Source organism: Pygocentrus nattereri, chromosome 19 (assembly GCF_015220715.1).
Source record: "Pygocentrus nattereri isolate fPygNat1 chromosome 19, fPygNat1.pri, whole genome shotgun sequence".
Lineage (NCBI taxonomy): Eukaryota > Metazoa > Chordata > Actinopteri > Characiformes > Serrasalmidae > Pygocentrus > Pygocentrus nattereri.
Window position 1 is genome coordinate 6277211 of NC_051229.1, and position 27670 is coordinate 6304880.

At 38.9% G+C, this 27670-nt stretch overlaps 1 protein-coding gene across 2 annotated transcripts in view; it reads left to right on the forward strand.

Annotated features, from left to right (window-relative positions):
- Positions 1–1015: 1015 nt before the first annotated feature.
- Positions 1016–27670, forward strand: part of mfn1a (mitofusin 1a) — a 33821-nt gene continuing 7166 nt past the window's right edge. Inside the window, exons 1-12 of one of the 2 annotated variants that reach the window (XM_017720046.1) lie at positions 1016–1193; positions 1296–1418; positions 5299–5434; positions 8323–8485; positions 9705–9829; positions 11633–11741; positions 11934–12041; positions 13351–13504; positions 14949–15016; positions 16607–16728; positions 24940–25066; positions 25208–25312. In XM_017720046.1, the coding sequence (XP_017575535.1) occupies positions 1304–1418; positions 5299–5434; positions 8323–8485; positions 9705–9829; positions 11633–11741; positions 11934–12041; positions 13351–13504; positions 14949–15016; positions 16607–16728; positions 24940–25066; positions 25208–25312 (1332 nt within the window). In that variant the 5' untranslated portion in view covers positions 1016–1193; positions 1296–1303. The remainder of the gene's footprint in view (positions 1194–1295; positions 1419–5298; positions 5435–8322; positions 8486–9704; positions 9830–11632; positions 11742–11933; positions 12042–13350; positions 13505–14948; positions 15017–16606; positions 16729–24939; positions 25067–25207; positions 25313–27670) is intronic. The other variant, XM_017720047.1, reaches the window with a different exon arrangement.

Consider the following 27670-nt stretch of genomic DNA (forward strand, 5'->3'; position numbering starts at 1 on the left):
ATTCAACTGGACATATTTTATGTATTTTATAAACAAACTGAATTTAATCCCTGTGTGATGTTGACGTGTGTTACTCAGTGGTCTGATGGACCCACCACATTATTGTTTTTAAATCAATACAGCCATAGCAATTTATGTAAAAATACCAGATGCTTAAAATATCAGAAGTGGCCAGTGTAGGACTCTGCTTTAGCAGCTGTAGCCAGTCAGCAGCCTGTCCATGTTGTCTACCCTCATACACACACACACACACACACACACACACACACTAACAGCAGGCCATGTAGGAGAACAGAGTGAAGGAAACAGCACCTCCACACTTTTACTCCCTGTGGGTTCAGCCCAACACCACATGTAATATAAATTGGGGGTAAACGGTCTGATGTCACTGAAAATGCATTATTTTATATGTTCTTCACAGAAAATGAGCCAAGGACAAGGAATCACAGGTTGAAATGATAATAAATCACATCTTTTTTTTTTCTTTTGGTAAACACTGAATGCTTAAGACATGTCCATTTCACATCTTTGCTACTTGTAGATTATTTTGTGTACTCTGTATTTGAACTATTTTAATAAAATACATAGCACATCTATATTTTATTGCCATTATTTATGTTTATTTAAGTTAACCTGCACTATGTGAAATTCTTTGTTCATACCATGCTTGGCAAAAATAAAAATATTGTGATTCTATGAGATGCCTTCTGCCCGGTGACCGCTGGGATAGGCTCCAGAACCCCCCCCAAACCCCACCCCCACCCCCCCAAACCCCACCCCCACCCCTCCAAGGCCGCGACCCTGAGGGAGAAGCGGCTTAGAAGATGTGTGTGTGTGTATGTGTGTTTCTATAAGATATAAGCATAAGTTACCAAAATCCTGCTGTAAATGTTCTTGTGATTGCAGGTAGAGAATAGAGGCAGCAGGAAACCACAGGCTGCATTAATGCGGGATAAGAGGATTGGCTCAGGCTCTGTGTACATTTGTCAGGAGCAGCAGATCAGACTTAAGACACTCCACTGCGGCTCCCACACTGTATGTGTCTAATGGACAGCAGAGGATCACTTACTTAACATCCACGTAACACGACAGACAGCAGAATAATGTTCCACAGGTTAGATCCCATTTAAACTCATGGGAGAAACACCTGAAGTTGAAGACAGAGGTCTGGCCTTGCTCTGTTGGAGGTGAAGGTAAAACTAGTTTAGCATGCCTGCACTTGGTGTCCATCTATTCAGACTGCTTTCTTTGTCTTAAAGGACAAAATAGCACATTAGAGGTTCCTTTATTGTCAGTAGTAAACATGGCAGAGGAGGACGCTTCACCTTTGCAGCATTTCGTGGTGGCGAAGAGGACGATCAGCACCGTGTTTGACCAGCTGCTGGAGTTTGTTAAAGAGGGATCAGAGTTTGTGGAGGGTGAGTTAACACGACTGACTGTTCAGTAGAGCAGGACCAGTAATTGTTTTTATAACAAAATCGCAAATACGAAGAGTGCAATTTTCCAAACGCAAAGGCTGCAATTTTAATTCTGTCCTACATTAAAATATTGTGGTTACATCAAAATATTAAAATATGCGGGGAAATTTAATCTAATAAAACAAAGCTTGTGAACTGGCAATCTGAGCACTACATTTAGTGTTCAGGCCTCACGCCAGAAAAAATCAGGATGATACCTGGGGTTAATTTACAGAAAATAATCACATTTATGAATTATGTGTAATATTTATTGAGTGAAATCAGTGTCACTAGATCCTGAACCTAAATTCATGACATTTGGAAAAAAAATGCCTAATTTTGATCATTTTCACTGCAAATGTTAGATATCGGAATATACTGAGTCTGAGTTTACCTTTTTAAAAGGCTGAAAATTCAGGTCGAAAAGTGTTCAGGAGGGAACTCAAAAGTGGAACTTTAAAGTGGAACTTTAAACCTGGTTGACTTAAACTTAAGTACATTGAACTTCTAACATTAAGTTAACAGAGTAATAATTAGTATTTTACTATACCAAATTAGTTCACTTAATTTTTAGTTAAAAAGTTGCATATTTTTTCAGTGTTTCAATACTTGTTATCACATTCCAGTTAATAACTTAATAAGAATTATTAAGTTATTATTATTAATTATTGGTCACACCAAAGTCTCTAACAGAGCAATATTAATTTCACAGGATGCATTTTAAACATGGATCTCTCCCAGACTTTTATTTTGAAAGCGAGCGGCGCTGTAAATCAAGCTAATATGAAACAGATGAATAAAAACTTCACATAAACAGAGCAGACTCGGTTTACATTCAGGAACAGCTCTGTAAGACTTATATTTTATTTATCGAGGTTATATTTCAAGCGGTTTTGGGCGTTTTTGAACTGTTTTTAGTGGCTAGTTTCTCTTTTTCCCTCAGTAACGTTAGCAGTAGCCTTAACTGGCGTAGTTAGCGAGCTGGCTAGGCTAGCTGGCTGTGTCTAACAGCAGGAGGAACTTTAGCGACAGACGGTTTAAATATTGTTTACCGGCTGTTTCTAAATAAAACAGTGAAAAGCAGAGTTTTCTTTCTCCTGTGCTTTCCAGTCGACACAGAGTTGTATCGGTTTTTAGAGAGGAAGCTGGTGAAGTTAGCAGGAAAACTGTCCCTCACAAACGGTTAACCTGGAGGTCCCTGCAGAATCTTTGAGAGGGAGCTTCAGCATCAGCCAGGGAACTCAAAATCATTGTGAAGGCATGAAGGGTGTTGGAAAGGAGTGGAAAATCACTGTGAGGGATTAGAAAAATATGCCAACAAATGCAAAATTATTGTGAGGGAATAGAAAAACATTGAGAGGGAACGCAAAATTATTGTGAGGGAATAGAAAAATATTGAGAGGGAACGCAAAATTATTGTGAGGGAATAGAAAAACATTGAGAGGGAATGCAAAATTATTGCGAGGGAATAGAAAAATATTGAGAGGGAACGCAAAATTATTGTGAGGGAATAGAAAAATATTGCGAGGGAACGCAAAATTATTGCGAGGGAATAGAAAAGTATTTAGAGGGAACGCAAAATTATTGCGAGGGAATAGAAAAGTATTGAGAGGGAACACAAAATTATTGTGAGGGAATAGAAAAACATTGAGAGGGAACGCAAAATTATTGTGAGGGAATAGAAAAATATTGAGAGGGAACGCAAAATTATTGTGAGGGAATAGAAAAATATTGAGAGGGAATGCAAAATTATTGTGAGGGAATAGAAAAATATTGAGAGGGAACGCAAAATTATTGTGAGGGAATAGAAAAATATTGCGAGGGAACGCAAAATTATTGCGAGGGAATAGAAAAGTATTTAGAGGGAACGCAAAATTATTGCGAGGGAATAGAAAAGTATTGAGAGGGAACACAAAATTATTGTGAGGGAATAGAAAAACATTGAGAGGGAACGCAAAATTATTGCGAGGGAATAGAAAAGTATTTAGAGGGAACGCAAAATTATTGCGAGGGAATAGAAAAGTATTTAGAGGTAACGCAAAATTATTGCGAGGGAATAGAAAAGTATTTAGAGGGAACGCAAAATTATTGCGAGGGAATAGAAAAATATTGAGAGGGAACGCAAAATTATTGTGAGGGAATAGAAAAGTATTGAGAGGGAACGCAAAATTATTATATTTCAAGCGTTTTGGGCGTTTTTGAACTGTTTTTAGTGGCTAGTTTCTCTTTTTCCCTCAGTAACGTTAGCAGTAGCCTTAACTGGCGTAGTTAGCGAGCTGGCTAGGCTAGCTGGCTGTGTCTAACAGCAGGAGGAACTTTAGCGACAGACGGTTTAAATATTGTTTACCGGCTGTTTCTAAATAAAACAGTGAAAAGCAGAGTTTTCTTTCTCCTGTGCTTTCCAGTCGACACAGAGTTGTATCGGTTTTTAGAGAGGAAGCTGGTGAAGTTAGCAGGAAAACTGTCCCTCACAAACGGTTAACCTGGAGGTCCCTGCAGAATCTTTGAGAGGGAGCTTCAGCATCAGCCAGGGAACTCAAAATCATTGTGAAGGCATGAAGGGTGTTGGAAAGGAGTGGAAAATCACTGTGAGGGATTAGAAAAATATGCCAACAAATGCAAAATTATTGTGAGGGAATAGAAAAACATTGAGAGGGAACGCAAAATTATTGTGAGGGAATAGAAAAATATTGAGAGGGAACGCAAAATTATTGTGAGGGAATAGAAAAATATTGAGAGGGAATGCAAAATTATTGTGAGGGAATAGAAAAATATTCAGAGGGAACGCAAAATTATTGTGAGGGAATAGAAAAATATTGCGAGGGAACGCAAAATTATTGCGAGGGAATAGAAAAGTATTTAGAGGGAACGCAAAATTATTGCGAGGGAATAGAAAAATATTGAGAGGGAACGCAAAATTATTGTGAGGGAATAGAAAAGTATTGAGAGGGAACGCAAAATTATTGTGAGGGAATAGAAAAATATTGAGAGGGAACGCAAAATTTGTGTGAGGGAATAGAAAAATATTGAGAGGGAACGCAAAATTATTGTGAGGGAATAGAAAAATATTGAAAGGGAACGCAAAATTATTGCGAGGGAATAGAAAAGTATTTAGAGGGAACGCAAAATTATTGCGAGGGAATAGAAAAATATTGCAAGGGAATAGAAAAGTATTGAGAGGGAACGCAAAATTATTGCGAGGGAATAGAAAAGTATTGAGAGGGAACGCAAAATTATTGCGAGGGAATAGAAAAGTATTGAGAGGGAACGCAAAATTATTGCGAGGGAATAGAAAAGTATTGAGAGGGAACACAAAATTATTGCGAGGGAATAGAAAAGTATTGAGAGGGAACGCAAAATTATTGCGAGGGAATAGAAAAGTATTGAGAGGGAACACAAAATTATTGCGAGGGAATAGAAAAATATTGCAAGAAAATGCAAAACTGTCGCGAGGGTTAGAAAAAATATTGAGAGGGAACGCCAAAGTGTTGCGAGGGAAAGGAAAGTTGTTGCGAGGGAGCATAATGCCATTAAGCTATTTTTAAAATTATTATTATCTTTACTGCAGCCCCTTAGGGGCCCCGTACCTTTTTCCTACAGGTAATGAGTAAAGTAGTCTTATTACCGATTAAGAGAAGTAATTAGTCTCTTATCACGCGCTGCTTCTTCGAGTAACTACCCCGAGACTGACAAGACTTCCTACCATCCACCTTTCACAATGATCCAGGAAACTCTGCACTGTTAACTGAACTCAGTACACTCACTTTGTTCAAATCTGTCCAAGTTGAGTTCATTCGACCCCTTTGGGAGTTTTTACATGTCTTTGTGTTTGTGTGTTCAGAGACATGGAGGAGTGTGGATCTGGAGCATGTGGCGGAGGAGGAGCAGTGCGCGCAGATCCAGGCCTTCTCCAGGAAACTGGCGGCTATTAAAGAGGTCCTGGCCCGCAGACACATGAAGGTGGCCTTCTTCGGCAGGTACTATGAAAAAAAAAGAGGCCTGGCGATGATGGATCTGTTTAGGCTGAGGGCTTTTGGGTTTGTAAACAGGCCAGGAGAGCAGGAGAGGTCATTAACATGTTTGCACCATGAGTGTGCTGCCAAAAGCAACGGGACACACAGCGAGAAAGGGTTTATTTTGTTTAGAGAGGTGGACACATAGACGTCCTTGAGTGAGCAAGCAAGTCTGAGTTAATGAAGGAAAACTTTAATGCCATTATTCTTTCCTACACTTCAGCGTGACAGGCTTCTCAGGGCACTGAAGTTAATTTAACACGCAGGCTTACTGTTCAGCTTCTAATATTAAAGGAATACAACCCAATTTCTGGTCAAATTAGATGTTGTCTTGGTATTCTGAGTGAAAATAGGTGAACATATCCAAACATAGAATGCGCTGCTGCACATTATAATGCACAATTACTGCTTATTTACTGAATTGAACAAGTTGGCGAAACATAAAACATTTTATATTTTATGTTTTAATATTAAATATAAACAGAAATTGTGCAGTAAAGTTAGCAGAAAAGTACCACATTAAACCTTTTTCCTCCTAGAGTATGTGTTCCTATTTTCAACTCACAAAACATGTAATTTGATGTGTGCGAACTTTTGAATACAACTGTATTCACATTTTTATTATTCTGTTTAGGGCTGCCAGATGTGTTAGTTCTGTAGCTTATTAAAACTAATCAAATTAAATCTAAGTTAATTTTTTAAATGTTATGTTTAAAGCATTTTCCTAGTTTGATTTGTGGCTTTTATGGCTTTTAAAGCAAAACGTTTGGCAGATTGCGCTGGACTGTGCTCACAGGAGAACTGTGAATAGATCAGTGAGCAGCAAGCTAACAAAGGCAACAGCAAAGTGGAGCTCCAGGTCTTCCTAAGGGAGTAACAAGAATCCACAAGCTGTACAAATGAGAGCAAGATGCTACAGTCATGGAGGAACCGAACCATTGGCTGTATATGTGATACGTGTATACGCCGATCAGTTACAGACTGTAGTCCATCTGTTTCTCTGTTACTTTGTTAGCCCCCTTTTACCCTGTTCTTCAGTGGTCAGGACCCCCATGGACCCTCACAGAGCAGGTACTATTTGGGTGGTGGATCATTCTCAGCACTGCAGTAGCACTGATGTGGTGATGGTGTGTTAGTGTGTGTTGTGCTGGTCTGAGTGGATCAGACACAGCAGGAGTTTTTAAACACTGTGTCCACTCACTGTCCATTCAATTAGGCACTCCTACCTTGTCAGTCCACCTTGTAGATGTGAAGTCAGAGATGACAGTTCATCTGTTGCTGCACAGTTTGTGTTGGTCATCCTCTAGTCCTTCATCAGTGGTCACAGGATGCTGCCCACAGGACGCTGTTGGCTGGATAGTTGGTTGGTGGACTATTTTCAGTCCAGCAGTGACACTGAGGTGTTTACAGGCCTGTTATATAATGCTGTTGTCTATGGTAGCTGACTCTGTGAAACAGATGTGACAGATAGATTTTAGCTTGGAAAATGCTGGCGTATTCCTTAAAGACGTATTTTGAAACTTTTATGTAAGTGCACTATATTTCCAGAAGTATTCACTCACCCATCCAAATCATTGAATTCAGGTGTTCTAATCGCTTTCATGGCCATAGGTGTATAAAACCAAGCACCTAGGCCTGCAGACTGCTTCTATCAACATTACTGAAAGAATGGTCGCTCTCAGGAGCTCAGTGAATTCCAGCATGGTACCGTGATCGGACGCCACCTGTGCAGCAAGTCCATTTGTGAAATTTCCAAAATATTCCACAGTCAACTGTCAGTGGTATTACAACAAAGTGGAAGTGATTGGGAACGACAGCAACTCAGCCACGAAGTGGTCGGCCATATAAAATGACAGAGCGGGGTTAGCGGATGCTGAGGGGCGTAGTCCACAGAGGTCACCAACTTTCTGCAGAGTCAATCACTACAGACCTCCAAACTTCATGTAGCCTTCAGATCAGCTCAAGAACAGCGTAGAGAGCTTCATGGAATGGGTTTCCATGGCCGAGCAACTGCATCCAAGCCTTACATCACCAAGCGCAATGCAAAGCGTGGAATGCAGTGGAGTAAAGCGCCGCCACTGGACTCTAGAGCAGTGGAGACGTGTTCTCTGGAGTGACGAATCACGCTTCTCCGTCTGGAAATCTGATGGATAACTCTGAGTTTGCCGGTTGCCAGGAGAACGGTACTTGTCTGACTGCATTGTGCCGAGTGTAAAGTTTGGTGGAGGGGGGATCATGGTGTGGGGTTGTTTTTCAGGAGTTGGGCTCGGCCCCTTAGTTCCAGTGAAAGGAACTCTTAAAGCTTCAGCACCAAGAGATTTTGGACAATTTCATGCTCCCAACTTTGTGGAAGCATTTCGGGGACGGCCCTTTCCTGTTCCAACATGACTGTGCACCAATGTACAAAGCAGGTCCATAAAGCCATGGATGAGCGAGTTTGGTGTGGAAGAACTTGACTGGCCTGCACAGAGTCCTGACCTCAACCTTTGGGATGAGAGTGGAGACTGTGAGCCAGGCCTTCTCGTCCATTATCAGTGTCTGAACTCACAAATGCACTTCTGGAAGAACGGTCAAAAATTCCCATAAACACACTCCTAACCCTTGTGGAAAGCCTTCCCAGAAGAGTTGAAGATGTTATAGCTGCAAAGGGTGGGCCAACATCTTATTGAACCCTGTGGATTAAGAATGGGAGGTCACTCAGGCAGACAAGCGAATACTTTTGGAAATATAGTGTATATGCAAGTTATGTAGTAGAATACAACTTTGGAACCAAAATATAAGATAGAGAGGTTAATTTTGCAGGATTTTGAAAACATTCAGGCCGTTTCTGATGATTATATGTTGTTTCTCAGGACGAGTAATGGGAAGAGTACAGTAATTAATGCCATGCTGAGGGAACGTGTGCTGCCCAGTGGGATTGGCCACACCACCAACTGCTTCATCAGCGTAGAGGGAACGGATGGAGAACACGCCTACCTCACAACCGAGGACTCAGAGGAGAGGAAAAGTATAAAGGTAAAATACAACCTTATAACACAAACTGCTTTCCAAACCATGGTGTCCTTGTACTAGTTGTGAGTACTGGATGATTTTGGAGTTTTTTTGGTATTATTTATTTATTTAGGAATTTATTTGTAAGCACATTTTAAAAATTGAATAACAAATTATCACTCACTACAACAATGACAAATTAAATAGTCTATGCCAAAGTGTTGTACAACAAAATAAAATTGTACTGTAGAAAATAGAAGAAAGAAAACAAAGACCCATTCGCTGAAATTACACTAAAAGACAAAAATTATGTTCACTGAATTATTTTAGTATTACTGGGACAGTTCCCTGACCGTGGCTTAAAGGATTACTCTATTGATTTTCATTCAGCATACAACTGATTACCACACAGTAACTTTGATGTGTTTCTTTGTACTCACCAAAAGGACCGAAAACCGGTTGACTCAAAGCACTCTTATAATAGAAGTCAGTGGGATCAAGTCAGACGGTCTTGCTTTTAAAGGGGAATTCTAGGGAATTATACAGAAATTTGAATCAGATGATCACGAGCACATCAAAGTAGGATTCAAAGAGAACTCAGTCAGAACTGAGGACGTGTTTTCTGAGGATGTGGGTGAATTAAGTACTTTTGTCATCGTATCTTTGTCAGTATAATATTGATTTTGCATTTGAGGCATTAACTTCAAGCCAGACCTTCTTTTTGAAGCCAGCCCATATGATGTTAATATGCAAATATGTGTGACGTGCATGAAAACCTTCCAATCCAGCGCCTTAACTTGTGATTGTTTCCGGTTTTACAGGTGACTTTGAGCAGTGAACGCTCACCATATTTTACCGTTTTTATTCTTCTGACTCAAAGTGCTGCCTTCAGTTTTTATACATTTATGGCATATGGCAGACGTTCTTATCCAGAGCGACTTACAAGTTGATCATTTTACACAGGTAGGGCGAAGGTGGTGTTAGGAGTCTTGCCCAGGACTCTTATTGGTATAGTGTAGGGTGCTCACCCAGGCGGCAGTTACCCACTACACTAACCAACCAAAAAAACTACTTCAAAAACAACTCAGTGCAGCTTTAAGTAAATTTGTGTAATTAATTAATTTCTTGTTTGAAATTTAGTCAACATTTGTTGTTTTTAAATGTACTGTGTAGATGAATTTGACTCCTTTTCTCTGCATGGGAGTCTCCTCTCAATCTCATTCTCTGTCTCTTTTTCCTGCAGACAGTTAATCAGCTGGCTCATGCTCTGCACATGGACAGAAATCTGGACTCTGGCTGTTTAGTGCGAGTTTTCTGGCCCAAGACCAAATGTGCCCTGCTGAGGGACGACCTGGTGTTGATGGACAGGTACAGGCACTACAGACAGACTGTCCATACTGAGGAAAAGAAATGTCCTCTAGTGAGTTTTTGGCCCTTGGTCAGCAGGCCTGGCTCTCAGGATAAAGCCTGGCGTGCTCTGGCAGCCCTTGGCAGACACACAGACGTCTAAAAGGCTTAATATGTTGTACAAGAGATTAAACTGATGTGCTGGTGTAGCTAATGAACTGACTCTGTTTGTCAGAGCTGCCTCTACACTCCGCAGAGGGAATTCTCTCTTGTTTATTAACTCTTTAAATGGCCAGGACCTGCCAGCAGGTCCAGACTTTCTGTTACACACTTGTATAACCTAAGAATAACTCAGCTAGTTTGCACTGTAGCCCTTGTAGTTACTGAATTTTAAGCCTGAGGATATAATAGGGCGTGTTAGGATGTACTGTCTGGGATTTTAAAGGGTTCATTAAGAATGCTCATGTACTTTATTGAACATATTCTTGAGTTTTTGCTCACCACAAAAAGCTCACTCTGATATTATGCAGTTTATTGTCCCTTCAATCATCACCATCTTCATTATAGTATGCAGCCCAAACAGAACAGTGTGTCCTCTTAGACTTATAGCCTTACAAATAAAGGTTCCTAAATGGTCCTTGGCTTGGACATACAGTTCAAGAAACTTTTTCAGTTTGCTTAGGACCCTTGTAATATGTGGCGATTAAGAAATATGTTTTTTAATAATAGATTATATAGAACCATCCATTTAATGGTTCTTTACAGAACCAAAAGTGGATGTTCTGTGGCATTGCTCCAAAGAGCCCTTTCTTGCACCTGTGCATAGAGAATGTAAACCGTATGTGAATGTAATTCATTATGTACGTAATTATGATATTAATCGTGTAATTGTAATTGTGTACTGTAGACTTCTGAGTGTTAAAAAGGTTCGGACGTTTATAATTACTTGATTAATGTGGTCACAGTGAGTATTTTTGTCATTTTATTCAAACATAATACAGTGTAGAAATGAATTTTTAGAAATTAAGTGAAATTTTATAAGCTAGAAGTGATTATATAAATGATTCTGTGGAAAGTTATTAAATGATAAGTAATATTGTTGTTGTCTACTTATGGCAATTTGTAAGTTATTTGTCTTGAGATTTGATCATCACCAATGAAATATAAGGCATACTGGATGTTTTATTGGATTTTAATAGAACTTCATTTTAAATTTACATTTTATGAGAACTTCATTTTATTCTGGATATTAACTTTAGTAGAGCTTTACTCTGGATACTAATTTTAGTAGAACTTTATTCTGAATATTAATAGAACTTTATTCTGGATATTAATTTTAGTAGAATTTTATTCTGGATATTAATTTTAGTAGAACTTTATTATGAATATTAAATAGAACTTTATTCTGCATATTAATTTTAGTAGACCTGCATTCAGGATATTAAATAGAATATTATACTTAATATTAATTTTTGTAAAACTTTATACTGGATATTAATTTTAGTAGAACATTATTCTGGATATTAATTTTAGTAGAACTTTATTATGGATATTAATTTTAGTAGAACTTTATTATGGATATTAATTTTTGTAAAACTTTATACTGGATATCAATTTTAGTAGAACATTATTCTGGATGTTATTTTTATAGGATCTTCATTCTGGATGATTCCTTAGTTGTTTACACCATTCTCCTAATCCTTTGAAACCTGTGCGGTGATAGAATACTTTTATACACATAATTGCAAGCCTTTTTTTAAAACAGTGATTCCACACATTTTAATGGTACTATATGTGTAAAGCTATAAGTCACTGTTCCTTCAGTCCAGGTACTGATGTCACCTCTGAGCTGGACAGCTGGATCGATAAGTTCTGCCTGGACGCTGATGTTTTTGTCCTGGTGGCCAACTCGGAGTCCACACTCATGAACACGGTGAGTGGACTCACCTAAAGCATTCTCAGAAAAACTCGATCACAAGCTTTATTATTGCTCCACAGTGAATCTCTGAAGATCTAGCAGTTTTAGTCCTGCATCTTTGCCTTTGATGTAAAATTCCACACTGATAGAGAGATTTATGACTGTAATCCTCACAAGTTCACTGCTATTGTTCATTCTACTTTTAAGGAAAAACATTTTTTCCACAAAGTCAGCGAGCGCATTTCAAAGCCCAACATTTTCATCCTGAACAACCGCTGGGACGTGTCTGAGGTTGAGCCCGAGTATCTGGACGATGTGAGTAAAAAGCTTGCCTTGATTGATTGCAGGCTGATGTTGTACTGGTAGTCCTTGAGGGAGTTAAAATAAATGTTGCAAATACCCTTAAAACAGGTGCTTTGAATTTAATTCAGATGTATCAGTTGATCACAATAAATCAACACAGTTGCTTTCAAATATTATTTTGCCGAGAGTTGTGTTGATGTCATTTTATTCATGTGCAACCAACTGATGTATTCGAATCATGTAAATTCAAAACATTATTTTTTCGTTTTGAGGATGCAAATAACTGACTTAACAATAAAAAAGAAAGATAAAATGTTTGACAGTTAACAACATTAATACAAGCCTCCAAGCCAACAGTGCACAAAGTCAGCTTCGTCAGTTTTTGTGCTCTTTAGCTCTAGAAACACCTGACCTTTCAGTTGTCCACCAATATTCTGCTGTTCACTGATACACATCACATATTGCAAGAGTAGAACCCCACATATCACTGTGTGGATTTCCCGAAAATTACATTTTTAAGCAAAAACTTGAGCTTTGTTTTCTTGTGGGCTTTCATGCTTTCTAGAGACAAACAGGTGGGTCTCAAGTTGAAAAAGGTTGAGAATCTCTGCCATATATGAACTAATTTTTTTGCCCGAAATAAAATTCCTAGGCTTCTTTTGAGAAAACAGAAATGGCTTGATGTATTTTTTTTATATTCAACTATTGTGTATTATGTATTTATTGTATTTTTAAAAATAAAAAACAACTTTTATGTTGCAATGAATGGGTTAATTTTTAGTACTAGTTTATTGAAGAATCGTGATTGAATCAAATCTCATCGAATCTAGGTGAAATATAAGATTTATTATGCAGTAAATCATTTTCAAAATAATTGTAATTTAATTGAAACTGAGTTGCATTTCTATCTGAGATTTCATGATGCAGTTAATTATTTAAAAAATATTTCATTTCAATAAAGCATTTCTTATTAATTGCTTCCTAACTGAACTGAATCAAATCATGGTGAAATTTGAGCTTTTATGATGCATTGAATCATTTCCAAAAGAACTGTAATTTACCTGAATCACGGTGAAGTTTGAGATTTCATGGTGGAATGAATCATTTCCAATGGAGGTGTATTTGAATAGAATTATGAAAAAACCCAGATCAAATCTTGATGAAATCATAAGAAAATTTACTGAATCATTTTTAAATGAATCACGCTCCTAACTGAATCATTGTGAGTCCAGAGGTTTTCACTGCAAGCTGCAGATGAACCGATTGCAAGTTCTTCTGTTGTGAGTCCATCATGTCTCTGTCCTCTATCTTCGGCTCTCAGGTGCGAAAGCAGCACATGGACCGCTGTGTCAGTTTCTTGGTTGACGAGCTGAAGGTGGTGGCTCCTGACCAGGCGTCTAACCGCATTTTCTTCATATCTGCCAAGGAGGCTCTGAGTGCCAGGATCCACCGGGCCCAGGGTATGCCAGAGACTGGTGGGTCCAGCATCTTCACTCTATAAAAAAACAGTCCTAAAAAACCTTTAATTGGTATACAAACTATATGTTCTGTGGAGGTTCTTTAACCTGTGGAAGTCTCTAGCTATAATAAAAGCAAGCTGTGTTTTGAAGACATTGTGTTTAAAGTGCACATTCTAAACTTGCAATCCATACCACATTTGATAAAGTTATCGTTGAGGGCACTGTTGTGTTTTGAAGAAAGAAAAAAATCCTTCAGGTCCATTTTTTGTCATCAGAGCAAGAAAAAAGTTTGAATTGGAGATTTCAGCCTGTCAAAGGCTGTGTTCACATTAAGCCACATTGCTCAATTCCCATTTTTTGAGAGATCATGTTGTTCTAACTTGATGGTTTGACTTGTGTAGGTAAGCAACTGAAATCTGTCATTAATGTGAACGTACATGTGTTCTAAGCAGAATGCACACATCCTAATCAGTAGCGTCACGTGAATGAACTACTTGTCATGAACAATAAACAAACTAACCAGCAGAGCAGGCCTTCGTGGGGAAGAGAATTTGCTTTGAACGGCTCTGACGAAGGCAAAAAGGGTCAGATGTGTTGCTTTTGCAGTGTTTACTGCAAAACTTCAGGTTAAGCAGTGCTGCTATCATAGTAACACTGAATTATCACACACATCACATTAATTTGACCGTTCCCATTAAGGTTGCAGGGCCACGGATATCTGTCCTACCTCTGTCCACACATGAAAGGTTACATTCACATTACTAGGCTAAAGTGGCACAAATCTGATTTTTTGCCTCAATGTGACACAGTTAAGATATTTTCAGCCAATCAGAACAGAGGTCATTTGCATCAGTCATAAAGTAGCATAAAACAGCTTGTAGAACTGGAAGCAGTAAAGAGAGGTTGGAAAATGATCATGAGAAGAAAATGAATTTGTGCATAAAACCAACACAGACATTGTAAGTGGATATTAAAAGGAGGGAAAAGTAAAAAGCAAAAAAGTTTTGGCCTGTTTTTGTCTCACTGGTCTGTTAAACTCTCACCTTTATACAATAGCTTCAAACTAGTTGCTGGATAATTTATAGTAGTTGGACTGAATAATGAGTCTTGAGATGAATTACCAAGTAATAAGCCTGCAGGTTAAGAGGCTAAAGCGCTTCTTTCTTCTTTCTTGACACTCCTCTGGAAGAGGGCTGGAGAAAGAAAGAAAAGATGAACTGAAAGAAAGTCATAAAACATTGTGGGACAGATGCTAATAAATAATATGTGAGCTCATCGAGGTCACAGCGTGACAGTGGTTTGAGGTATGATCCTTAATGTGTTACCTTTGAGGGGAAAAAGACACAAAAATGACACCTCATTGCCACATGCTTCATTTTTTGTTTTATATACTGGTTGGCTGTATTGTGGAGGTGAAATCGTGCATGTTCTTTTTGATTTTTTTTATATATATTTATAGGTGGTGCTTTGGCTGAAGGATTCCAGGAGAGACTGCAAGAGTTCCAAAGCTTCGAGAGAACATTTGAGGTGAGGCCGCCGGCTCCAGAATAATCATTGTCTGGACGAAGAGCGGCTGAAAACAATTAAGATTAAGGGGAGCTTGGAAAATCGTCATTTGGAAAAATGACTCCTAGCCCTCGTCTCTTTGTTATTTAGTCTAGGCGAGAAATGCGTGAAAGATTTTTTTCCTAGAAGTGGAGCTGTGATGTGATGACTGTCCCTTCCCTGCTAAAGCTGCGTAGCATTGGCTCCAACCTGCCGTGGCTGGCTCTCTGAAGTGTGAGATGCTTGGCCTTCCTCACAGATTCCACTCTGGCATTCCTGTAGTGCCACATCCCTCAGCTAAGTTAGTGTCTACCTTCTGCTCACCCTGGGCTAACAAGTAGACCTGTGTAGGTGAGCTCCTCAACCTCCTTTCCTTGTCTTTGTTGTGGGCTATGCAAACTTTTTTATGCCACAATTGCAGTTTCTCCGCATTCATGGACCTGATTCAAATGCAGGTTTTTGTTATTAAGTGAGCATTCCCTGCAAAATGTAATCCTCACTGTGCAGCCTAGAAGAGTTTAGCCTCAGGCCAAAAAAGCAGCGCTTATTGCTTAACCCTTGTGTGGTGTTGTGTGTGTTACTCAGTGGTCTGGTGGACCCATCTCTTTATTGTTGTTTTGTTTTTTTTATCAACACAGCCATAACTTCATGTAAAAATATCAGATGTTTAAAATATCATAAGTGGTCACCATAGGGTTTTCCTTTAGCAGCTGTAGCCAGTCAGCAGCCTGTCCATGTTGTCCACCCTCACACACACACACACACACACACACACACACACACACAGACATATACACACTAACAGCAGGCTATATAGGAGGTGAACAGAGAGAAGGACACAGCACCTCCACACTTTTACTACCCGCAGGTTTACCCCAACACCACATGTGCAATATAAATGTGTAGGGGGTGAACAGAGTGAAGACATTTTACAGAAAATGAGCCAAGGCCAAGGAATCTGAGGATGAAATAATAATAATTCACATTTTTTTCTTTTGGTAAACTTTGAGAATGGGTCCCACAGATCCCAACACCACACAAGGGCTAAATAGCAACCCAAAGGACTTTTTGGTTGCTTTTGTTTTTTTGGGGTTATAACTTTTATAACAGTATAACTGTTTAACTTTGGGTGCTTAGTTACAGAAGCCAGTTTATGCCAGGTAGAGGATCGCCTGTTTTTTTCTCCTCATTTTCTTTACTTGGTATATGGAAACAATTATTTATTTTCTCAAATGTCATTTTTTTAACATCAAAATTAATTATTTTCACAAAATTTTGCTTCATTAACTCAAACCGTATACTCATTTTCCCAAAAAATATACTAATGTCAAAGTAATTACTTATTTTATCATAATTTACATATTTTAACTTAAACAGTCACTCATTTTGTCAAATGTTCAGTTATTAAATATAGTACATTTCACTAAAGTAAGTCATTATGTTAGAGTGTTTCTGCATAGTCGAAGTCAAATTATCTCCATCTCGTCATTTATACAGTGGTGATTTCTCTGTGCGTGTAATGTTATTGTAGTGATTCTGCTATGATCAGAACATGTTTGGTGGTCCCTGCAGGAGTTTATCTCCCACTCATCCGTGAAGACCAAGTTTGAGCAGCACACAATCCGAGCCTGGCAAATCACAGAGTCAGTCAAGGCCATCATGGACGCCATCAATATCGCCTCCGCAGAAAAGAAGTGAGTTACTAACATAAATTGATCTGTTCTCGTCTCTGTTTTGCAACATTTAATTTGAGGAAATGAAGTGAAATTATCAAATAAGTTATAAGTGGCTTTAAAATGGAATTCAGCCACTTTTTAAAACAATTCTGTATAATAAAGTATAATTTTATCATTAAAATGTAAGTACAATTATTCAGAGTAGTTTTAAGTGAAATGCTCCCATACTTCTACTTTAAAATGTGTTGAGGCTACTCCACCCACCACCGCACATAGCTAAGAATACATTTCAAACAACATTTATGTCTGAAACCTGATTTGTTTTTCTTCCTTAGTCGATGGGGTAAAGTTCATTCTTTTACTTTAGCTGATATATGGCTTCAGTCACATTACTGGCATGTGAACCTCCACAAGAGTGCATGAAAGCAGTCCAGTTGTAATCGAAAAAGGGCAGACGTTGTGTGTGTTGGACACAGTGCTGTCTGTATTCATGGGCAGAGGCGCTATTTCTATTGTTTTAGGTTTTGTGAAGCAGTGATGATTATGTTAAAGTGCAGAAATTGTCAGCTTTAATTTTAAACTGTATTGGATGAACAATGTAGAAATCACAGCCCTTTTGCACAGAGCTTCTATTTCAGGGAACCATAAGTAATTGGGCTGCTGGTTGTTTGGTCGTTTCTGGGCTAGCCGTGAGCCATTGCAACATTAGTTCATGCACAAGAAAACTAACAAAAGGTCTAGAGCTTAGAGACTGGTGGTGTTTCTCAACATTTTGAAGACTAAAGAAGCATGAGTACCAGTAAAGCAGGCCAACATCAGGCTGAATATCAGAATAAACCAATCAGAGGACAAGAGTATGAAGAAAAACAGAACAGATTTACATTTACAGCATTTGGCAGACACTTTTATCCAAAAGGACTTATAAAAAGTGCTTTGTTGTCCACTCAGAGAAAGTATCTTTGCTAGTTACACATTTAGAGAGAAAGGCAGTCCTGAGCTCTGCTAGAAACAAAAGCCCATGATGATACCCAGAGAAAAAGAAACAGTTAAACACAGCGCACTGCAGTACATTTCAATTAGTAGTTATTAGTGCTCACTTACAACCCCAATTCCAATGAAAACATCAATAAAAACAGAATAACGATGATTTGCAAGTCCTTTTCAACCTATATTCAATTGAATACACTACAAAGACACGATATTTAATGTTCAAACGGATAAACTTTATAGTTTTTTTGCAAATATTCACTCATTTTGAATTTGATGCCTGCAACATGTTCCAAAGAAGTTGGGATAGGGGCAACAAAAGACTGGGAAAGTTGAGGAATGCTCAAAAAACACCTGTTTAGAACATTCCACAGGTGAACAGGTTGATTGGAAACAGGCGAGTGTCATGACTGGGTATAAAGGGAGCATCCCTGAAAGGCTCAGTCGTTCACAAGCAAGGACGGGGCGAGATTCACCACTTTGTGAACAACTGCGTGAGCAAATAGTCCAACAGTTTAAGAACAACGTTTCTCAACGTGCAATTGCAAGGAATTTAGGGATTTCATCATCTACAGTCCATAATATCATCAAAAGATTCAGAGAATCTGGAGAAATCTCTGCAGGTAAGCAGCAAGGCAGAAAACCAACACTGAATGCCCGTGACCTTCGACCCCTCAGGCGGCGCTGCATTAAAAACCCACATCATTCTGTAACGGATATTCCCACATGGGCTCAGGAACACTTCAGAAAACCACTGTCAGTGAACACAGTTCGTCGCTCCATCTACAAGTGCAAGTTAAAACTCTGCCATGCAAAGCGAAGCCAGATATCAACAACACCCAGAAACGCCGCCGTCTTCTCTGGGCCCGAGCTCATCTGAGATGGACTGACGCAAAGTGAAAAAGAGTCCTGTGGTCTGACGAGTCCACATTTCACACTGTTTTTGGAAATCATGGACGTCGTGTCCTCCGGGCCAAAGAGGAAAAGGGCTGTCCGGATTGTTATCAGCACAAAGTTCAAAAGCCAGCATCTCTGATGGTGTGGGGGTGTGTTAGTGCCCATGGCAGGGGTAACTTGCACATCTGTGAAGGAACCATTAATGCTGAAAGGTACATACAGGTTTTGGAGCAACATCTGCTGCCATCCAAGCAACGTCTTTTTCAGGGACGTCCTGCTTATTTCAGCAAGACAATGCCAAGCCACATTCTGCACGTGTTACAACAGCGTGGCTTCGTAGTAAAAGAGTGCGAGTACTAGACTGGCCTGCCTGCAGTCCAGACCGTCTCCCATTGAAAATGTGTGGCGCATAAATGTGTGAAGCACAAAATACAACAACGGAGACCCCGGACTGCTGAGCAACTGAAGCTGTACATCAAGCAAGAATGGGAAAGAATTCCACCTACAAAGCTTCAACAATTAGTGTCCTCAGTTCCCAAACCTTTACTGAGTGTTGTTAAAAGGAAAGGTGATGTAACACAGCGGTAAACACGCCCCTGTCCCAACTTCTTTGGAACATGTTGCAGGCATCAAATTCAAAATGAGTGAATATTTGCAAAAAATAATAAAGTTTATCCGTTTGAACATTAAATATCTCGTCTTTGTAGTGTATTCAATTGAATATATGTTGAAAAGGATTTGCAAATCATCGTTATTCTGTTTTTATTTATGCTTTACACAACGTCCCAACTTCATTGGAATTGGGGTTGTAAGTGCTGTGTAAAGAGACGTGTCTTCGGTCAGCGTTTGAAGACCGTGAGACACTCTACTGTTTGAACAGCCGGTGAGAGTTCATTCCACTGCCTGGGCTCCAGGACAGAGAAAAGTCTTGATGCTTGTCTTCCCTGTATCTTGAAGGATGGCGGGTCAAGCTGAGCTGTACTCGAAGCTCGAAGGGATCCAGGTACAGGTCGAGTTTTGACCATTGGTGGAGTTTGACCAACAGATGAAGCGCACCATCCAGGCAGGATGTAGCATAGATCTGGTGAAGGTCACAGACAATAATAATAATAAAAATAAGAAGTTCAGTGTATACAGTGCTTTTCTCCTACCGAAAGTCAGAAACAGAGGCTGGAGGGGGAAAATGGAAAAAAAGACTTTCAGTAAACAGAAGGAAGAAAGTACAGAGAAAAAAGGTAGAAGAAGGAAAATGAGGGACAGTCACAAAGAGTTTGTGGTTGGGTGTTCCATAGTTTGGGGGTTATGATGCTGAAAGATCTGACCCCAGCAATGACCAGTCTGAATTTTGGAACAGATAAACGACCTGTACCCTGTGAAATAGGCTGGTGCTGGACCATGTAGAGATTTGTGTTAGCAGAAGGAGTTTAAACTGGATGTTTAAGTGTAACTGAAATAGAACTGGGGTGATACAAACTGATTTTTGGTCTATTACAGTGAGAAGGATGTGGCTGCAGACATGCACTCTCAGCTTGACATGAACTGGCAGCTTATTAATGATGTCAATGCCGCTCTGCCACGACAGTATTTTTGTCGTTTTATGGGGAAAAACAGCAAACCACGTACTGCTGGGCAGCAAGAGTTAACAGCATCATACTGATAATACGGTAATTAAATATGGGAACTTTCACAATAAAACCTACAAAGATGATAAGATATAATGTCGGGCTTATTAGTAGAAAAAAACAAACAGGCTACTGCTGAAACTCAAGAAAGCCATGCTGAAGACGATCAGAACTGTTATGAATAAAACCTTTTGCTCCCTAAGGGGAATTGACTTGATGGTTACTGTTAGAGACCATTCGGAAATTAACAAATGTATCTGGAAGTCTCAGAACACCAGGATTAACCTCTTATGCTTGTGGGTATATTTTGGTTTTTCCATCTGAATTTACATGACCAAATCAAGGCAAATTATTCAGTAACTATCTCAAATTGTTTTTTTTTTTTGTTGTTTTTTTTTTGTAAAAGCTCAGCTCCAATAAACAGAAAATGTGTTTTATGATCATAATAATAATGAAACATAATGCTGTATGCTTACAATTTACTACTGAAAGCCGAAAATCTTTTTTGAAAAAAAGCGTTTTTTAAAAACATCTTTTTTTTTAAAAATAAAAATAGTTTTTACAGAGTATATCACTGAAGAGACCCCATCTGAGATTCAGTTTTTAGCTCAGATTTGTGGAAAAATGGGTCGACTTTCAGTAGAAAAAAAATTGCGAGTTCAGCTACTTTTATTATAAAGTTTTAAAATGACATCACCCATCTGTTAGACTGGAAAGATGACAGTTACAGCCTCATGTGGCACCCACCTTTTGAATGAAGCTTATTAAATGGGAAAGTTATGAAGTAAAGAGTATGAAGAAGTGCTGTTTTCCATGGAGTTAAAAAGCTTTTGAATGATCAGAATCCTGTACACTGTGATATCAACCCATCAGGAATACACAGAACACCATTAGTGACTACTAACCACCACCAGGAACCGAAAGACACTTTTAATAAGATAAGATAAGATGATCCTTTATTAGTCTGACAGCGGGGAAATTCACAGTATTACAGCAGCAGCAGAGTAGCAGAAGTAAGGCATTCAGTAATAGAAACGGGAAACAGTATAAACACTATAAACATTATAAATAATAAAAATTAAAGTTAAATCTCTAGACTATTTACAACAAAATAAAAATTATTTAGAATTAAAAAAAAGAGTTGCATACGATCCATATTGCACTTATGAACATATTGCACAAAGAAAAATATTTACATTCTGAATATAAGTGTATATTGTGTGTGTGTGTGTATATTGCATGTATGTATATTGTGTGTATGTGTGTATATTGTGTGTGTGTGTGTATATTGTGTGTGTGTGTATATTGTATGTATGTGTGTGGTTTACTGGGAGCAGTGCTGGTTGAACAGTCTCATAGCAGCAGGAAGGAAGGACCTGCGATAGCGCTCATTCACACACTTGGGGTGAAGGAGCCGGTCACTGACGGAACTGCCCAGTGCTGCCAGAGTCATGGGGTGGGAGTCGTTCTCCAGCATGGATGCTGGCTTGTTTAGCATCCTCCTTTCTCCCACTGCCTGCACTGAGTCTAGAGGAGTTCCCAGGACTGAGCCGGCTCTCCTGATCAGTTTGTCATAATGGCTATGACTTTATTCTGTGACTTTATCAACAGGGATGTACATTAGATGTAACTCTCTAGCCGTGTTATGGATGAAAAATGGATCAAGTGACGATATCGATAAGCAGAAGCAGCCAAATGTTAACGTGCCGTCGGGCCTCTTCTGCCCTTGTGGCAGAGAGTGCATGTGACGTCACAGGGGCTGAGAGTGCATCTGGCTGAGAGTGCATGCCTGCAGCCAGACTATCATAAAGAAAACACCAGCATGACCTCAGAAGAACCTCAACTGGTAAGCAGGGATGAGCTTTAAGAACATCCAGGCCAGGTTACAGTTTACTTTAAAAGAAAAATGTACAAAAGCCTGTAGAGTTCTGGGAACGAAATGTTGTGGACAGATGATGTGAAGAGTAACCAGCAACAGAGCGAAGGAATGAGGAAAATGTGGAGAAACAAAGGAACTGCCCATGATCCAAACAAAACACCTTCTCAAACGTGGTGCATGGGCATGTGGACCTGATCACTCTTCTTTATGGATGGTGTGATGGCTGAGTGAATAGAAGCATCTTAACCACTCAGATCCAGACGTTTGTCTTAGAACTCAATGGATGCAGGTAACGATTAGTTCTAATGATCAATCTGTCAACTGTTTTTAGATTAATTAACTAATCAATGAATTGTATTTACAGCCATTTCCTCTTTTATATGTAAACGCAACCCAGTTATCGCGCTGTTTTCAGTGGGGACCAAGTGAGGTCAATCATGTCACCTCCTGATTGGCTTCTCGGAACGTGTGAGACGCGTCACAGGTGCCTTAATGAGGTGCAAAGTACTGCACTGTTTGTAGAAGCTGCCCAGAAAAAAAATTGTGAATGTGTTGAAGGAACATATCATAACCGTTCAGCAGGACAGGACGCTTTCACCACAAAATGAATTTTAGTTACTACTTCTATGATTAGTTGTTTGCGTAAAATGTATTTTGGAAATAGAGAACAGAGCAACATCGATAGAGAAATCATCTTGAAAACATGCAGCGCCGACTAAACTTGTACTATAATAATGATCATAATAAAAAAATCGTAGTTATGGCAATATGGCAATAATAACGTAAATAATGTATTTTATATGTATGTATGTATGTATTATTATTATTAGTATTATTATTATTATACAATCAAAATCAAGCCTTAATCAAATTAGACATATATTAATGAATAAATAATTACATGATTCAATCAATCAATCAATCAATCAACCTTTATTTTGATTCGGAAGTACATTGAGGGCAGCCCTCATTTTCAATGTAGCTGAGCATTTACAAAAAGAGGATTGACATGACAAAGAAAATAATAACTACATTTAATCATTTTAAATTAAAAGAAAATTTAAAAATAACAGTGAAAAAAAAAGATAAAAATAGATAAAAACAAAACGAGGTTTAATTGATAAGAGATTAAGATCAGAAGAAGATAAGAGATTAATAAAATAAAAAATATATAATAATAATAAACTAATTAACATAAGTTAAAGTAATAAAGACCTAAGAGAAGAACTAAAACAAGAAATAAAAGTTAAGAATAAATAAGATTAAATAAAACAGGCACAGGCTGTCTGAAGGTGCTTTGATGTTAAAAGTTTAAAATGACTGAGTGACACCAGTGAGCCGAGTTTTAGTGTTTCCTGTAGTGAATTCCAGCTGGTGCTGTAACTAAAAGCAGATTTTCCCAGTTCAGTATAAACTCTTGGTACCTGGCAGCTGATCCAATTCCTAGAGCGAGTCTGATAATTACAGTTATTTGTATTCATCACTGAAGTGATCTATTCTGGCAAATGACCGGAGAGTGTCTTATAAATAAAAATCAACCAGTGTGTTTCCCTTCGTACCGTCAAAGAGGGCCACCCAACTTTCTCATACAGCTCCCAGTGGTGAGTTCTGTACGGATCTCCAGGGATGAACCTCAGGGCAGAGTGATGCACTGGGTCCAGTAATTTGAGAGAGCTGGAGGGAGCATATTTATAGATAACGTCACCAAAGTCCAGCACTGATAGTAAAGTTGCTTCAACTAGTCTTTTTCTGGCATGCATGGGGAAAACAGGACTTGTGTCTATAAAAATAACCCAGCTTCTGTCGGCATTTACTGACTAGTTTATTTATGTGTGGTTTAAAAGTCCAGCCATATGCCAAGGTATTAATTAATTGCTTAATTATAAAAGTACATAAACATTAAAAAAATGAAAACAAGCTGATAGATAAAGGTAGAGTACATAGTTTTCTGTTTCTGGATAATAGTAATATAGTATAGTAATAATAATGATCATAATCATAATAATGTATTTCACTGAGGTGCTAAATATGATCATTTACATTTACATTTAGTAGACGCTTTTATCCAAAGCGACTTACAAATAATGAGGTACATAGAACAAACATAGTCAGGCCTTAAAGGAGGCCAAAGGGTAATAGCGGGGTAGAGAAGGGAAGGAGGGCAAGAAGGAGATGAGGTTGGTAGTGGTTAGATTGCAAATCATATGTTGAATAAAGAGTTTGGATAATATTCATCATTGTAATGATTGAAATGGACAATTATTAGGATTAGGTGTGTGCTTAGTTCTTACTTTACATACAGAATAACACAATATTACAATAACTTTGTGTATAATAGTATTTTCATATACAAAAAAAATCCTGATAGGAACAAATTGCTGAAACGCTTCAACTCCAGACCCTGCCAAAGTACCTTTGGTGGTGAAAAATCAGCGGTGCTGGTCCTCAAACAAAGACAAATCAGCCTAGCTGTGCGCAGTTTCATTTTACGCTATTATGAATTTGGGTTGGAAGTTTAAAAGCTTATAATTAATGCACAAGGACTCCAGTAATTACAAGTTGACTTAGTATTAGTATGTTTTTTTTCTCTACTGGAAATGGAATTGAGTAAAAACCTTAATTTTCCATGCCTTTTAAGTGAAGTATGAATCCTCCAACATAATATATAAATACAATAACTAAGTATAATCACTTGAGTATAGTCCACCCTTGTCCTATAAACATCACATTGACCATTTCCATAACAGATGCCAACAACTGATCATTGCATATCTAGTGGAAGGTGCTTCGCCTTGCAGTCCTAAGGCTGAACTCTTTTTCCTGTTATCTGCTGTAATCCTGCAGGGTTCTGTCTCTGGAGGAGCGAGAGGCTCTCATGGACCGCCTGGAGTTTGTGCGCAATCAGCTTAACTTTCTGACTGAGGAAACCAAAGACAAGATAAAGGTCATTGCAGATGACGTCTCCTCCAAGGTAGCACGCCACATGGGTTACAGGGCTACTTGAGTGTCTTATAACAACAGAGACTGCTTCATTTTGATAATTTAGCTATTATTGACGGCTCCTTCTGTGCAGAACTGTGAGGGTTTTAATGTTCCTACTGTTGTTTTTTAGGTAGCCAGTGCCATGGCAGAGGAGATTCATCTCTTGTCTGTGATAGTGGATGAATTCTGCTCAGATTTTAGCCCTGCAGCTAATGCCTTGGTTCTGTACAAAACTGTAAGTCCTCCAAACAATTTTCTCTTGTCAGCTGGACAGTGGTTACCGTTGCACTCTCAGCTCCCAAAAACCTGACTCATCCTATTCATTAATTTGCGAAACCTTCAAGAGGTTAAAACGGATGTGTAGCATCCCCATAGTGAGGTAGACGGCACAAAACAGACTTTTGCCTCTTTCCTTTAAACATCGCATTTACTCGATGCAGCACTTCAGTTTTCTCCTTAAGAGTGAAGGATTTCTGTAATGAAAGCCTTGTAAATTGGATCTGTGTGGAACATAACAGGTATACAGCACAATGTTAAAAGAACTAAAAGTTCTTTACTAAAATGTTAAAAGTGAAATTTGAGTTTTCAGTCTCTCTGATCTCTGTGAAAGTGTCATTTTGTAACAGTAAAGATCATGACCCCTAAATTTACACCCCCGTTACAGCCTGCATGATCAATTTAATGGTTGAGAGATCATAGATTTTACCATCAAAATTTTCTTAATTCTTAATTGCACAAGAATTACAGCCAAGGCATCGTTTTTTTTTCTTACTCGTGCATTTGTATGAAATTGTTTCCAGCTTTACTACTTTCAGTTGATGGTGTAGGTCTTAAAGCAAAATTCACCCAGAGATAAGAACCAAAAACCAAACCTTACCAAAAAGTGCTCTTTGCCTTGTTTTATCTTTTTCACAGATTTTTCCAATTTGCTGCAGTTTAGGAATTTCATTGAGATGTAAACAAAAGTCATTCAGAGGGGTTTGATATGAAATGGTTCACTGTAGACAAACTTGCCAGTGGATTTTCATTACAGTGGTGGTGATAGGAACCAGGGGTCACAATGTCTACACATACAGTGATTTTATTTACTATCCAAAACGTGTTTTTCTTATATGCAGGGCCAGATTAACACTTCCTGAGGCCCGGGGCTAATTACCAGGATGAGGCCCTTCATATGATGTTCTGACGCATGACCTCACACAAACCCACTGACACATCAGCGTACACAGTACCAATCTATGACAGACTACCGTTTAAAGTGAACTGGTATTATGATTTCAATTCAATTCACTTCAATTCAATTCATTTCAATTCAAGGGTAGCTTTAATATCATTACTGAATCGTTACTGAATAGTTTGCAAAAAAAACAAAACACATTTCCAGTAGATGGGGAGTAAGACAACCATTCTCTTGCCACCTTCTCTCCATTTCTGAGCGAGCGACTGAACAATGTTTTGCTCAGACATCGCTTCTGATTTTTATAGCTCCTTTCAGAAGCCGAAAAATCGGCATCTTTATGTTGACATTGTGTGGGTGCTTCAATTCCCTTTCCGACCCAATAGCTTCGCATCTCCTCATTAACTTCTCCCCAGCATGCAATATCTGTTGATATATCTATTTTCGCCCCTGCCTCAGAATCAACAGGCTCATCTGCTACATTACCCACTGGTTCTTCTCCATCACTTGTTTCCTCAGAGATTGTAGCACTATTGCTAGCAGACTGGCTAGTTGGGCTGGTTAGTTGGCTAGCGGTGGTTGGCTGCTGTCCATCACTGACAGTTGCCTCTTTGCTGGTGGTAGCTGCTACAGCAGGCTGACTACTCCACATGTTGGTTAATTTGGGTGTTTTCTGTAATAATTCTGTCGCTCTTTCCTTTTTTATTGATTGTAATTTTCATTTTTTTGCTCCGCTCTCGTGTTTCCTTTGGCCCGACATTTTCGCTTGTTTCGTTTTTTTTTTTTCTATTAATTTTTGTCATTTGACATTCAGCGACCGGAGGCCCCCCTAGTGGCGAGGCCCGGGACTGCAGCCCTTTCAGCCCATTCTTTTAATCCGGCCCTGCTTATATGTAGTGTTGATGATGGTAAATTGTGGAAAATCTGAAAAAATAAGTCTGGGGACTAATTTGCTTTACAATATTCACTATATTACCAAAAGTATTCGCTCGTCTGGTTTCACACGCATATGAACTTGAGTGACATCCCATTCTTAATACATAGGTTTAATATGATGTCGGCCCACCCTTTGCAGCTATAGCAGCTTTAACTCTTCTAGGAAGGCTTTCCACAAGGGTTAGGAGTGTGTTTATGGGAACTTCTGACCGTTCTTGACCTTGTGAGGTCAGACAGTGATGCTGGACGAGAAGGCCTGGCTCACAGTCTCCGCTCTAATTCATCCCAAAGGTGTTCTATCAGGTTGAGGTCAGGACTCTGTGCAGGCCAGTCAAGTTCTTCCACACCAAACTCGCTCATCCAGGTCTTCATGGACCTTGCTTTGTGCACTGGTGCGCAGTCATGTTGGAACAGGAAGGGAACTAGAACTGTTCCCACAAAGTTGGGAGCATGAAATTGTCCAAAATCTTTTGGTGCTGA